This window comes from Girardinichthys multiradiatus, chromosome 12 (genome assembly GCF_021462225.1).
Source record: "Girardinichthys multiradiatus isolate DD_20200921_A chromosome 12, DD_fGirMul_XY1, whole genome shotgun sequence".
NCBI classification, from domain to species: Eukaryota; Metazoa; Chordata; class Actinopteri; order Cyprinodontiformes; family Goodeidae; genus Girardinichthys; species Girardinichthys multiradiatus.
This window is the reverse complement of record NC_061805.1, coordinates 53,496,100-53,509,547: the sequence shown is the minus strand read 5'-3', so window position 1 is coordinate 53,509,547 and position 13,448 is coordinate 53,496,100. Positions and strand designations below refer to the sequence as shown.

At 41.3% G+C, this 13,448-nt stretch overlaps 1 protein-coding gene across 4 annotated transcripts in view; it reads right to left on the bottom strand.

Moving 5' to 3' along the window:
• LOC124878144 (formin-binding protein 1-like) overlaps window positions 1–13,448 on the bottom strand; it is a 70,915-nt gene that overhangs the window by 34,971 nt on the left and 22,496 nt on the right. For all 4 annotated transcript variants that reach the window (XM_047381967.1, XM_047381968.1, XM_047381969.1 and 1 more), the window contains exons 9-11: window positions 7,024–7,170; window positions 5,415–5,591; window positions 4,111–4,302 (exon numbers count right to left, since the gene is read on the bottom strand). In XM_047381967.1, the coding sequence (XP_047237923.1) occupies window positions 4,111–4,302; window positions 5,415–5,591; window positions 7,024–7,170 (516 nt within the window). The remainder of the gene's footprint in view (window positions 1–4,110; window positions 4,303–5,414; window positions 5,592–7,023; window positions 7,171–13,448) is intronic.

Below are 13,448 nucleotides of genomic sequence, written 5' to 3'. Positions count from 1 at the left end.
GCACTCTTTTTGCATAACCTTTGGATAGAAGATCTTTCATGAAGGCAATGTAGTCTTTGTGGAAGTCTTTATCTCTGATAAACCTTTTCTTTAAACTTAAAGCACGTTGTTCAGTAATTGCGCGGTTATCAGGCATTCTTATACAATGAAGCTGTCCACAACTTTCTCTTGTCCCATGGTGTGCAAGAGAATCTTTGTTTTTCTCCCAGTGAGATTCAGCTTATCCAAAAGAACCATTGTACAAAAGGATGCTGAACTCCCTTGATCCAAAAAGGGATATGTTTCCAGTGTCCGTTGACCTTTCTTTGCTTTCACCTTAACTGGCACAATGGCAAGCTTGCAGTCCTGTGCACTGGCCCCAGTAAGACCACTAGTCTGAACTGTGTCAGGAGAGTTCACTGCTTCAGCATCAAGTTGAACTTCATTCTTCTTCTTGTTGTGAATATGGAGTATGCTTGCATGTCTGAAACCACAGATTTTACATGAAAGGCGTTTTCTGTATTCTTTGCTGATATGCCCTGTACACAAGCAACCAAAACAGATTCCATTTCTCCTAAGAAATGAAATCTTCTCATTATGAGGTTTCTTTTCAAGCAAAGAGCATAACTCCAGTTTGTGTCCACCCTTGCAAAGCAAACAAATCTTCACATTAGTCTGATGGTCTTGAGCCTCTGACGGATTATTTCTCTCAACAGCAGAGGTAGTGATGCCAAAGCTATTTCCTGTGGTTCTTGGGCGAGAAAAACGTTTCCCTCCATCTATGCTCCTGGCTGATGAATTTATTAATGGAACATCACTTAGGTTTCCAAAGACAGGATCTGTAGTAATTTTGACTTGACGCTCAATAAAGAAAACACCCACGTAAAACAAACAGTATGCCTGAAGGGCTTTTCCATCTTCTGATTTAATCAATGGCCATGAATAAACTTTATTCAGGTAAGCAGATGCAATAACATGTCCATTTCCAAAATGCTCATTCAGCATAGTCTTTGCTTTCGCATATCCACCACCATCAGGCATATATTGACAGCTTTTGACAAGTTCATTGGGCTGCCCCCTGGTGTACTGTACAAGGTAAGGCAGGCAATCATCAGGATCACCAGTCTTTGATTCAATGGCCTGTTGAAATGAGCGCATAAAGGCCAGAAAATGAAGCGGATCGCCATCAAAAGGTTGAATTTCTCTTTTGGGTAGCGAAGAGAAACTTTGTTGATGAACCAACATGCAAGTTAATTCATTTTGTTTCTCCATAATGGATAACAGATTTTCGTTGGTTGTTGATTGAGCAGCATGTTGCAGAGGCATATTTGATATTGTTCTGCTTACAGGAGAAAGTCCAAGAAGAGGAGGTGCAAACCTTTCCTTTGTCACCTTCTGTTGCACTGTTTTTATTTGAAGCTCTGCCTTTTCATTAACTATATTTCTCTTTGTCTGTGGGACAAAAGTATTAGCATTAAGAGTTTCAACAGTATTTCCTTTTGTTTTAAAATAGGATTCCATACCATTGGATTTCCATGAAGCTGAGCTTTACACTGCAGATCCAGTTTTAAGCACATTTACTTTCTTGCTGACAAATGTTAGCGACTGTCAAACAAAGTCGCTCAGCAGCTGAATAGGAGAATCCTTGTTGACGCGCCAGCTTATCAAAACGCAATCCAAGATGCAGTTAAGATGATTTTATTTTGTCGACATTGTCAATATCCAAGGTAGAACAGTATCCAAAGCAGCATAAAAATGAATCCGTAGGATTAAACGTTGATTAAGGACAAAAAACGTATTAGCTTAAGGAGATCAGCAAAAAAGTTAGACCTCCCCCATCACCCACTCACTAAAAATCACCCAAGCTGCAGCAGGTGATTTACAATCACTAATAGCACCACGTGATCCCACGCTACGCCTATCCACAACAGAGGCGTTAAATTCAAAAATTCAAAAAACAACAATTGCACGTGCAGTTAGTTGGCATGTTGCAGGTGATCTACTAAGACTGCTTGCGCCAATGATAACAGCTGCAAAAGCGGTGAAGGCTGCCCTATTTAAATGAGAATTTTACATGCTACTGGCTGCCATTATGGAGAGTTCAGGAGCGAGATGCCGGATAACAAGCATGAAGTTCAAAGCAGTGGAGTTGGAGGTAATAATAATAATAAGATGATGAAGAAATATAATGCATTTTTTTAAAAACAGAGTAAAAGATGAAAATAATAAAAGCTAAAGTTAAAATATGAAACCTGGCAGGAGTAGGAGATAGCAGAGCACACTTTCAGGAGCGCCAAGTTTTTATTAGTTTTCCCTTTAAGGTCCCTTTTTCTGGTCTCTGGTGGCTGCAGGTTTTCAGATTTGTTTGTTCATAAACATCCTACAGTATTTAGGTTCAGTCATGTAGTTTTTGGTTTTGGTTTATTTGCATTAAGATTGTCTGCAGTCCTGGTCCAGACATGCTTGGGTTGTATAAAAGCACTTCTCTAATGCATCCAGACCACAGAGTCATCCCATAAAGTGACGATGCGCTGGATTTATAATGCTGCAGCTTCAATGTGGCCTTGCTAGATGAATTATATCTCTACTAATTTTATTTCTGACACAGAACGATCTCTCTCTCTGCCGTCTGTTTCTATGCCTCCTTCTCGCCACAATGACCACAGACATTCTTGCTGCCAGTTTGCACCCGCCTCAGGTTTGATAAATCCCGTTGTGGGTGGTAAGAAATAACATTTGCATATCCTCCTCCCAATATTTTGCACATTCTGATGATCAGCATATGTTCTGCATATTCTTTGAAGCAAACACGCTAAATGGATTGCGTCTGCTAATTTGCTCATGTGACAGACCTAATCCTCGTTGCACCTGGTTAGTAGACCAGCTTTGTGAATGCTATCAGGTTTGCACATGTTTTACTCAAGCAAACCTTAAGTAAAACAGGCCCTTAATGTTCTTTCTTAGAATAATTTCATCACTGCAAAAAGATGTGACTGATTCTGCAGCAATGTTAACATCTGTACCCAAGAAGAAAATGTTCAAGTCCATGCTAAGAAAGCACCCTTTCAGCTCCTCAATTTTATCAGCTGACCACACTTTAACAGATTAAACTTTAGGTTTGTTTGCTTAAAGGCTGATTTATAGATGGGGAGCGGATGGATAGCATTATGGTTGAATGGCCCAGGGGAGTCTGGCTCTGGCAGTATGGGCGTCTTAATGTAGGTATGCTGGTAAAAAGGTCGATAATGGTTAGTTTCAAGATGGAAGGTTTGGTAGAAGTAAGGTAGGCTTCCTGGAGGGGGAGATTGGGTAACAATTCTTGTACACAAATCTTCACGACCTTGGCTAAGAAGCCATGGGGATCAGAGGCCTTGCCCAGCTTACATCCACTGAGTTGGCACCCCAGAGCTTCCACAGTGAAGGAGGTCAGGTCATAAGTCTCAAGAAGACTGAGGGCTGTCAGACATTTTCATATTTAGCTGAAAGTTCTTATTGTCAAAACAAGCGACAAATATATTGAGTTCCAACTAATAGTGCTGGCAGATTGTTTTCTGATGCACATGTTGCATCTTTTGAAATGCTAGTTTGATGTTCGTGTTAAAGAAAGAATTCATGTTCCTGGTTGTTTAGCATTTCAGTTTTGCTCCTATTACATTGTTTCTTTTATATTGCTGTTTTGCGAATTTCAGCATAGCCAGTTTTTCCTCTCTGAAGGTTCTGAGCGTTTTATTTTGGGATGATTCGTAGTTGCATATAGTTAGTGATGACTGAACCAGTTCAAATCTCTACCAACAATGTCTCAGTCACTGCACCCCAGGGAACCCTGGAGGTGGGTGATGGCATCACCTGAACACTGTGGGGCGCTATGTTACTGTGGAGTATTTGGTTTTAGTTGTTCGCTGTACAGCAGAGGTAAGGAAATGACATCATGGCCAGCAGTGGGCAGTACTGGCCGTGAAATGCATTAAGTATGTTGCTAAATATTGGTCTTTTCACATACTGATGGAATGACACAATATAAATGTATTTACGTAGCAGCAGAGAAACAGGACACTTGACTAGCATTTTGTTAGCTTCTTCAGCCATTAGCTCCACTGTTGTGTTGAGGTTAGTGGGTATGTGTATACATACCCCTCTCTTTAGACTTCGGAGACAATGCTTCCTGGTTCTGGACCCAGAGCTCATGAGATCACTAAGCCGCTGTGTGATTGGTTCTCTGGAGCCTGTGGGCGGGGACTGTGAGCTGTTAACCACTTCTCCAGGTGAAGGTGAGGTTGGAGGTGGAGGTGGGGGCTGCCTTGGGGATGAGAGGAGATGGAGCAGCTGCAGAGAGACAAACGGGCTTCATTTCAGGCAGGTGACTTCACCAGGGGCTACGTGTACAAAAATAACCCAGAATATTGTGATTTATGCCTTGTTCCATGCAAAAGTTAAGATGCATCAATAATGAACTGAGTGTGGAAATGTAAGCCGACCAATGGCAGAGTCAAGGCATAAGCACGTTTTTCAGTTATGGGGTCGTTGGCGACACCTAGAGGGTACTCTTGGAAACTTATTATCTTTTTTAAAGCAAACTAGAACTGCACAAAAAGGCCTGGAAGCTTGTCAGAGAGCAAGGATTTTATGGCCCAAAGATGAAGACTGGCTCAAGAGAAGCCTTAAGGGGTCGGGTGGAAGTGTGCACAGGCTGCAGCAGGTCTTGGAGCATGCCATAGCTCTTCGTCTTGTACCCATTCAGCTGTTGAGCACACTGGGGTTTTACTGATCAGCCATGTGCCAGTTGAACCTGAGCCGAACCACGGCCAGTGAGTGGGATAAAATTAGCCGTATGTCAGCCACGTTTATCAAATTTCTATAAATTGGACCTGAAAAGGAAACGCCTAAAGTAAAGTTTACTAACTAAATGCTTCCTGTTTCTTGCTGGTTAAAATCCAGTTTCAAAGTGTGTCACTAAGCCTCTCAGTGTCTGTGTTCACAGTAGGTATGCTGCAGGATCATTATTTCCTTGGTGCACTTCTGCATTCGTGTACTGTTAGAATGTAGGATGCATGTGAGTGGTGCACATCATTGATGGAGGTCTGACTTTGCACATAAAACTATTTGCTACCTCTGTGGTTTTGGACCTTCTCTCAGTTACATTCTGATGAAGTTCCTCTTCTTCATACATGTAGATGTGAATTTTTACCGTGCCGAACTTGCGCAGGAATGTACATCTATCTGCACAGGTGTGCTCAGTTCAATGCTGATTAGAATTTACAAAGGAAACATGCTTTAATTTATGCATACGCACAGTTTCATGCATCTGGATGTTTTTGAGCCTAGTTTTACTGATTTAAATGCATGCCATGTTTTTGTAGGAAATCCACACAAGTCTTGTACAAGAGGCCCTAGGTGAGCCGACCAGGTGACTCCAATTTGTTGTGGGGTGAGTTCACCTTATTTTTCCGTAAGAATGGCCACAGCTTCCTAGTGTGTCTCCGCCCCTCAGCCCGGTTGTCAAGATAACTGGATTCAGAGATGCTCCGCCTCATGGTGGCACTGTAATCTTCAAACTCAACATCGCCTGGAGGGTCGAAGCCGGATTTATAAACCTCCACCACATGACCGGTGTCCTGCACACACACGCATAAGCACACATACAGTGATGATGCACGAAGCAGGACAGAGAGGCACACTCAGCTGTAGCTCTAAACAGCCTCCCGGAGGAGGGGCTGAAATCTTTCAGGTCCAATAAAATATTTTCCTGAATCTTATGCCCCGTTTGCAGAAGCAGAAAGAAGAGACGCTGCTGTCTGGATGCTAAAGCTCCAAAGGTTCGCCTGAAGAAGTTAACATTTTGGCTTTATGAGGAAGTTCTTGTCTCAGCCATGGCAATAACCAGAACAAAGAGGACGTCTCTGTAATTCATCCTCACCAGGAGCGATGCAGCCTCACTGACTGGAGTAAGCACCAGACCTGGAGAAGGAAACCACCAGCAAACAGAAACACCAATCTGCTAAGATGTTTCCTTATTTATTTTCTTTGGTTTAGACCAAGACTGTTTTTGGCCCACCATTATTTATCAGGATTTATTTTTGAGTGTTTGTGACTTTCAAACCTGGAAGGAGGATTTATTTCAGAGACACTTTGTGTTTTCTATCTGGACTGTTGCCTGAGCGTTTTCCTGGTGGTATTGTTTGTGTGTTTTGGGGGAAATGTCTGTGTCTGAACAGCTGATTTTATGTGATCAGGTTAGGATGTTATTAACTACAGCGCCCCCTACCTGCGTGTCATTCAGAAAGCTGATGTGTCCCTTTTCTTTCAGCCTTCAGGCTGGTTTATGATTTAAAAAATAATTAAAATATATTTGGGTTTGACCCGCTTGGTCCTGAACATTATTGAAGTTTCTCCCTGCTCTGCCTCTTGGAAACCTTCTCATTCTTCCTGGTCCCACAGCCAATCAGTGAACAGCAGTCTGTTCACGTCACATGTGGTCCCGACTCAGTCCCGATTGGACCTGCTCAAGAGCAGGGACCAAAACACTAGGTACCAGTATGGAAAAAAGAGTAATGGAAACGCTCGCAAAGCGGGTTGAGTGGAGCGGAACCGGGCCAAATGGAGCCAGGGGAAAAGACTGCAGCATCCAAAAGACAAAATCCGAATCAGGAACAACAACACAGTGATCCTGAAAAGGTTTCTGAACCGGAGCAGAATCTGTCAGGGTTCCCAGTATCCACTGTATGAAACTCAGGTTTATTAACAGTGAAAATCTAAAAGTGAAAATTGTTTCACTGAACAAACAGTTGCTCAGAGCACCTCCTGCAGGATCTGCTGTAATCACAGAATAAATTCTGTTAGAACCAAGACTGCTGACAGTTTAGCACGTTTTAAATCCAACAGGTGTAAAGATGCACAAAACAGTCAGATGAAAAAATTAAACAATGATTATGAAAGAAGCAAATCATATCAAAATATATAAACAGCAAATCCAAACACAATGAATGAGATGAACATAGACAGGAATACAGGAAGTTTCATCCAGCCTGGAGCCAACATCAGACTCACCTTCCTGGGCTGGATGCTTTCAGCAGCATCCATCATGACGTCCAGGCAGCGACTCGCCACAGGAAGAACTTTTCTCTCCGATTCCGCCGATAAACGCATCGCTTCAGCGATTCGTTCGATCCGCCGCTCCTCCATGTCCTGAATACGCTGAAACACAACCACACAGAGCCACAAGATCTGTCATACACTGATCTATGACCAGAAAGGGTAGGATCTTTTATACATGGATCTCTAATCAGAGATCACATATAGAAGGATCTATGACCAGAGATAGATACACATGGATCTATAGTCAGAGAGAATTCACTCTGATGCACACAAATCTATAGGAAGTAGTTTTTAGAGGTTTTACCTCTGCCAATCAGGTTATGTTTTTGTTTGCAAAATATCTAAAAAAGTTGTGAACAGATTAGGACAAGGAGCAGCTCATTAGATCTTGGTGGTGATGCACCATCTGGATCCCAGATGTTTTTGAAGGATTCTTTATCATAGATTTAAAAACTTGGATGACTTTAAATTTTTTGCTTCTAAATTCAGACAAGACAGAAGTTGTCGTCTTTAGACCGGAGTCTTTAAAAAAGAAACTGCTTAGTTAATCACTTAACCTGGATGGCATTAAATTGACCTCTGATAATAAAGTAAAAAACCTTGGTGTTAACTTTGACTAGGACATGTCATTTAAATCCCATATTAAACAGGTTTCTAGGATCTCCTTCTTTCACCTCCGGAACATTGCCAAAATTAGAAATATCCTGTCCAGGAGTGACGCTGAAAAACTAGTCCATGCATTTGTTACTTCAAGGCTGGACTATTGTAATTCTTTACTATCAGGATGTCCACAAAATGGAGTTAAAAGCCTTCAGCTGATTCAAAATGCTGCAGCAAGAGTTCTGATGAAAATTAAAAAGAGACAGGTCCTTCTCAAAAAATTAGCATATTGTGATAAAGTTAATTATTTTCCATAATGTCATGATGAAAATTTAACATTCATATATTTTAGATTCATTGCACGCTAACTGAAATATTTCAGGTCTTTTATTGTCTTAATACAGATGATTTTGGCATACAGCTCATGAAAACCCAAAATTCCTATCTCACAAAATTAGCATATCATTAAAAGGGCCTCTAAACGAGCTATGAACCTAATCATCTGAATCAACGAGTTAACTCTAAACACCTGCAAAAGATTCCTGAGGCCTTTAAAACTCCCAGCCTGGTTCATCACTCAAAACCCCAATCATGGGTAAGACTGCCGACCTGACTGCTGTCCAGAAGGCCACTATTGGTACCCTCAAGCAAGAGGGTAAGACACAGAAAGAAATTTCTGAATGAATAGGCTGTTCCCAGAGTGCTGTATCAAGGCACCTCAGTGGGAAGTCTGTGGGAAGGAAAAAGTGTGGCAGAAAACGCTGCACAACGAGAAGAGGTGACCGGACCCTGAGGAAGATTGTGGAGAAGGGCCGATTCCAGACCTTGGGGGACCTGCGGAAGCAGTGGACTGAGTCTGGAGTAGAAACATCCAGAGCCACCGTGCACAGGCGTGTGCAGGAAATGGGCTACAGGTGCCGCATTCCCCAGACCTGGGCTACAGAGAAGCAGCACTGGACTGTTGCTCAGTGGTCCAAAGTACTTTTTTCGAATGAAAGCAAATTCTGCATGTCATTCGGAAATCAAGGTGCCAGAGTCTGGAGGAAGACTGGGGAGAAGGAAATGCCAAAATGCCAGAAGTCCAGTGTCAAGTACCCACAGTCAGTGATGGTCTGGGGTGCCGTGTCAGCTGCTGGTGTTGGTCCACTGTGTTTTATCAAGGGCAGGGTCAATGCAGCTAGCTATCAGGAGATTTTGGAGCACTTCATGCTTCCATCTGCTGAAAAGCTTTATGGAGATGAAGATTTCATTTTTCAGCATGACCTGGCACCTGCTCACAGTGCCAAAACCACTGGTAAATGGTTTACTGACCATGGTATCACTGTGCTCAATTGGCCTGCCAACTCTCCTGACCTGAACCCCATAGAGAATCTGTGGGATATTGTGAAGAGAACGTTGAGAGACTCAAGACCCAACACTCTGGATGAGCTAAAGGCCGCTATCGAAGCATCCTGGGCCTCCATAAGACCTCAGCAGTGCCACAGGCTGATTGCCTCCATGCCACGCCGCATTGAAGCAGTCATTTCTGCAAAAGGATTCCCGACCAAGTATTGAGTGCATAACTGTACATGATTATTTGAAGGTTGACGTTTTTTGTATTAAAAACACTTTTCTTTTATTGGTCGGATGAAATATGCTAATTTTGTGAGATAGGAATTTTGGGTTTCCATGAGCTGTATGCCACAATCATCCGTATTAAGACAATAAAAGACCTGAAATATTTCAGTTAGTGTGCAATGAATCTAAAATATATGAATATTACATTTTCATCATTACATTATAGAAAATAATGAACTTTATCACAATATGCAAATTTTTTGAGAAGGACCTGTATTTCTCCTATTTTAGCTTCCCTTCATTGGCTCCCTGTTAAATCCAGAATAGAATTTAAAATTCTCCTCCTCACATATAAAGCCCTTAATGATCTAGCTCCATCATACATCAGAGATCTGATTGGTCCATATGTTCCTAACAGAGCACTTTGTTCTCAGACTGCAGGTTTACTGGTGGTTCCTAGAGTCTCTAGAAGTAGAATGGGAGGCAGATCCTTTAATTATCAGGCTCCTCTCCTGTGGAACCAGCTCCCAGTTTTAGTCCGTGAGGCAGACACCCTGTCTACTTTTAAGGCTAGGCTTAAAACTTTCCTTTTTGATAAAGCTTTTAGTTAGAGTGGCTTAGTTTATCCTGAACTATCTCTGTAGTTATGCTGCTATAGGCTTAGGCTGCTGGAGGACGTTGTTATATAAATTTTAGTGTCTTGCTTGATTTGCTCCTTGATTCTCTACAGGAACTGACAAAAGTATTAGAACCCCTCAGTGTCGATCCATTCTTCTCTTATTTAGTCTTAGAGTAATGGTTTCTCAGCCTTCTGCTTGCAGCTGTGTGAGATAATATGTACTGTTAAGATTATGTCTAGGACAACAGGTCTCATGAGAGGCACCTTGAAAACTGCTGTGGGTTAGGGTTAATCCAGAAAGAACTTGATTTTTCCCAGAGATGGTGAGATCCCGAATCCACACAATTTAATAATTATTATCCTTAGGTTTTATTAGGAAAACAAATGAAAACAAAGGCCTATAAATTAAATGTAAAAATAGAAAAAATAATAATAGGCTTAATAATAATAATAAGGACTTCTTAAATTTTAACCAAAAGGTTAAAACAAACAGTTTTCTACTGGGGACAAAGGGGATCTGGGATTTTTCCCGCCTTGGAACAGGAGCGAGGTGTACGGACCTCGCTGGCGCGGTTGATACCACGCTGCGCGCGGGTGACCAGTAATTCACCAGTAGAGACCCTCCCTGTACGGTTGAGTGAGGCTCTCGTAACCAGTAAGTTAGGGGGAAGGCGATTAGGGTGCCAGAAAGCTCTAAACTCTTGTGGAGATGTCTGCAGGTTTTAAAGGAATACTCCCCCATTTACCAGTAAGTAAAGGCTGTCAGTATGGGACAGCAGTTCAGTTCTAAGGGATTACCTCCTCCTCCCCAGGGAGAAACGTTTGATTTTATGGTAAAAAATATGGTCCACAAAGCACTGAGTGCATCAATATATGGGTTAAAGAATTTTTGAATAATAAACTGAATCTGACTGTTGGATAGTTAGAATTAGTTGGAATGTATGGACCTGACTGGGAATCTGTATGAATCGAATGAACTGACTTTGTAAAGTACCTTAAGACGACATGTGTTTTGAATTGGCGCTATATAAATAAACTGAATTGAATTGAATTGGAGTTCTCACATGGTTCCTCACCTGTCAGCAGCTGACATGCAGGGCCAGAAATTATCCTGGGTAGAGTTTATCAGTATAGAAATATGCTGACATGCGTCAAAGTACCTATGGCCTTGGCAGAGATCTGCACTCTCAAAGAGCTTTTCTAGTTTGTTCTCTGTCTTGTTTCAGTACACCTAATTAAGAACTTTAGCAGCAGGCCCAGTTTAGAGCTGGATGTGCTGTGGTGAAAAAGCACCAGGAAGGATAGAGTCATATAAACCAGCTCAGTCCACCCCACTGCTACCATAGTCATAAAACAATGTCACGATTAATAGAAATGTTGTCTATAGACCCTCTAGATAATCCACAGGCCCAGTTCCTGCTTAGGCTTTTATTGGTTACCTTTTAAAACTAATAAAATAAACCAACCTCTTTAAGACTAACAGGAAACTAAGACTCCAATAAAAAAACACCAACAAATTGATTCAAATAACAATGCATAAAAGGTGCTAAGTGTGAGCAGTACATATTTCTCTCTGTTTGAGGCTAATCAACAATATCAAACCTCATCCTACTCTTGATGAGGAAGATAATGCTCTTGAAGCTCATTCGTGCTTTTATCTTTTCTAGACTGGACTACAGCAACTCTGTTTATAGTGGGACTTACCAGTCTCTCCTCCACTGTCTCCAGTTGGTCTAAAATTCAGCTGCCTGCCTATTAACTGGGACAAGATGGCTTAACTGGGACAAGATGGTGTGATCACATTACCCCAATCTGCCTGTTTATTTTAGTATTGTTTTTAAAGTTTTACTCTTGGTTTTCAAATGTTTTAAATGGTCCGGCACCTCCTTATCCTTCTGAGCTCCTACATAGTTATCATCCTGGTAGAGCTCTGAGATCTGAAGATCAAATGCTCCTGGAGGTTCCATGGACCCGACTTGTGATCAGTGGAGACAGAGCTCCTAAACTGGAACAATCTTACTCTAAATCTCCTTTAAAAACTCATCTTGTTACACTGGCTTTAATTCCAGAGAGCACTCCCATTAGGCCAGTCCAAGCAGTGTCCTTTGCCTTTTATTGTTTTTATAATGTTGTTATTGCTTTTATTATTATGGCTTTAGGACATTTTTATTCACATGTGCAGTACTTTGGTTGACTTATAGTCTGTTAAAGCACTTTGTAAATAAGGTTTTCATGAATTGAATACAATAACGATGGTAAATCACAGCTCTTCTACAGAATAGAGTTGATTGGGTTCTCTGGCAAAAATATCAGGTCTCTTTATTGTTCTTACTGCTCACTACAACAGGAAGTATCTGTCCTTGATCCTCCACTTCTCTGTCTTCTCAGTGTGTTCAACTTTTATACTTTGACAAATGCGCCATCATCGTTACTCAGATAGGTTCTGTTCCTCTAACTTTCACATGAGAAAGCACATTTTGTTCCTAAACTATCGAGGAACTCAACTTCTCTAGGGCTGCTCTGCATTAGAGGCTGACATTTTTTCGGGAATCCCGCGGGACGGGAGACAGCATCAGTAAAGATCACGTGATTGGGACGGTACAGGATAAAACATGAACTGGACCAGATGGGAGCGGGAGCTAAGCAATAGGAGGGAAAATAAACTAGGATCAATTGTCCTTGGAAATGTAAAATAAAGACTTTGTTATAAACTTTAAGAAAAAAAAACTTGAATCGACGTTGTGTAGTTGTGTAGTTTTTTTCCAAGAAGCCTATACTATAATGCGAGTCAAACGAACTACACGACCCACAAGCCAACAGTGCTCGATGTTTTCCACCTGCGTTCAGAATGGAGGGAGCAAACGCAGGTGGAGAACTGGACGTGATAAAATTGGATTTGTAACGTAAAGTCAGAAATAAGGACTTATCTATTAAACTCATAGAGCTGACAGGAAAGTCGCAAATATTACCGAACTTCAGGAGAGTTGAATGTAGCGGTTTTAACACACAGTCTGCTGCTTGTAAAACGTGTTTAGTTGTAATCAAGTTCACCAGTGATTAAGGAACACTTATAAGGCAGATTCTGGATTAAATCAACCCCGCATCTCTTCATTCATCAAACCAAAAGTACCATCATGTGTCAAGTCTCATCTGACCAACAAAACTGCTGCATGTGCTCTAAAGATTTAAGAGGTAAGGTACGGAAGCCCGTGAGGAGACATGGGGAAATTTATTTATTTTGCATCCCCACGCAATACTTTTGTGTTCAGCATTTTGGAACAGCAGCACAGATGACAAACTGCTCATAAAACAAACACTGATATGTCATTGAAATGGTTTATTTGTCATATGCAGGTTAACACGCAGTAAACAATGTGATAAAATGCTTAGGATAAGAAGAACCGTTCAAATCACGATAAAAACAAAAACACTAATGGCGTACAAAAAAAAAGTACACATCATGCAGCAGTAATAAGGAAATAAAGTGTCACAGATGTGGTTTCGTGCAGCATTATTGTTCAGTAGTTTGTTTGACAGCTTGTGGATAAAAACGGTCTTTTAGTCTGATTTGAAGATAATTTTATTTAAGGTTGATTTCAAA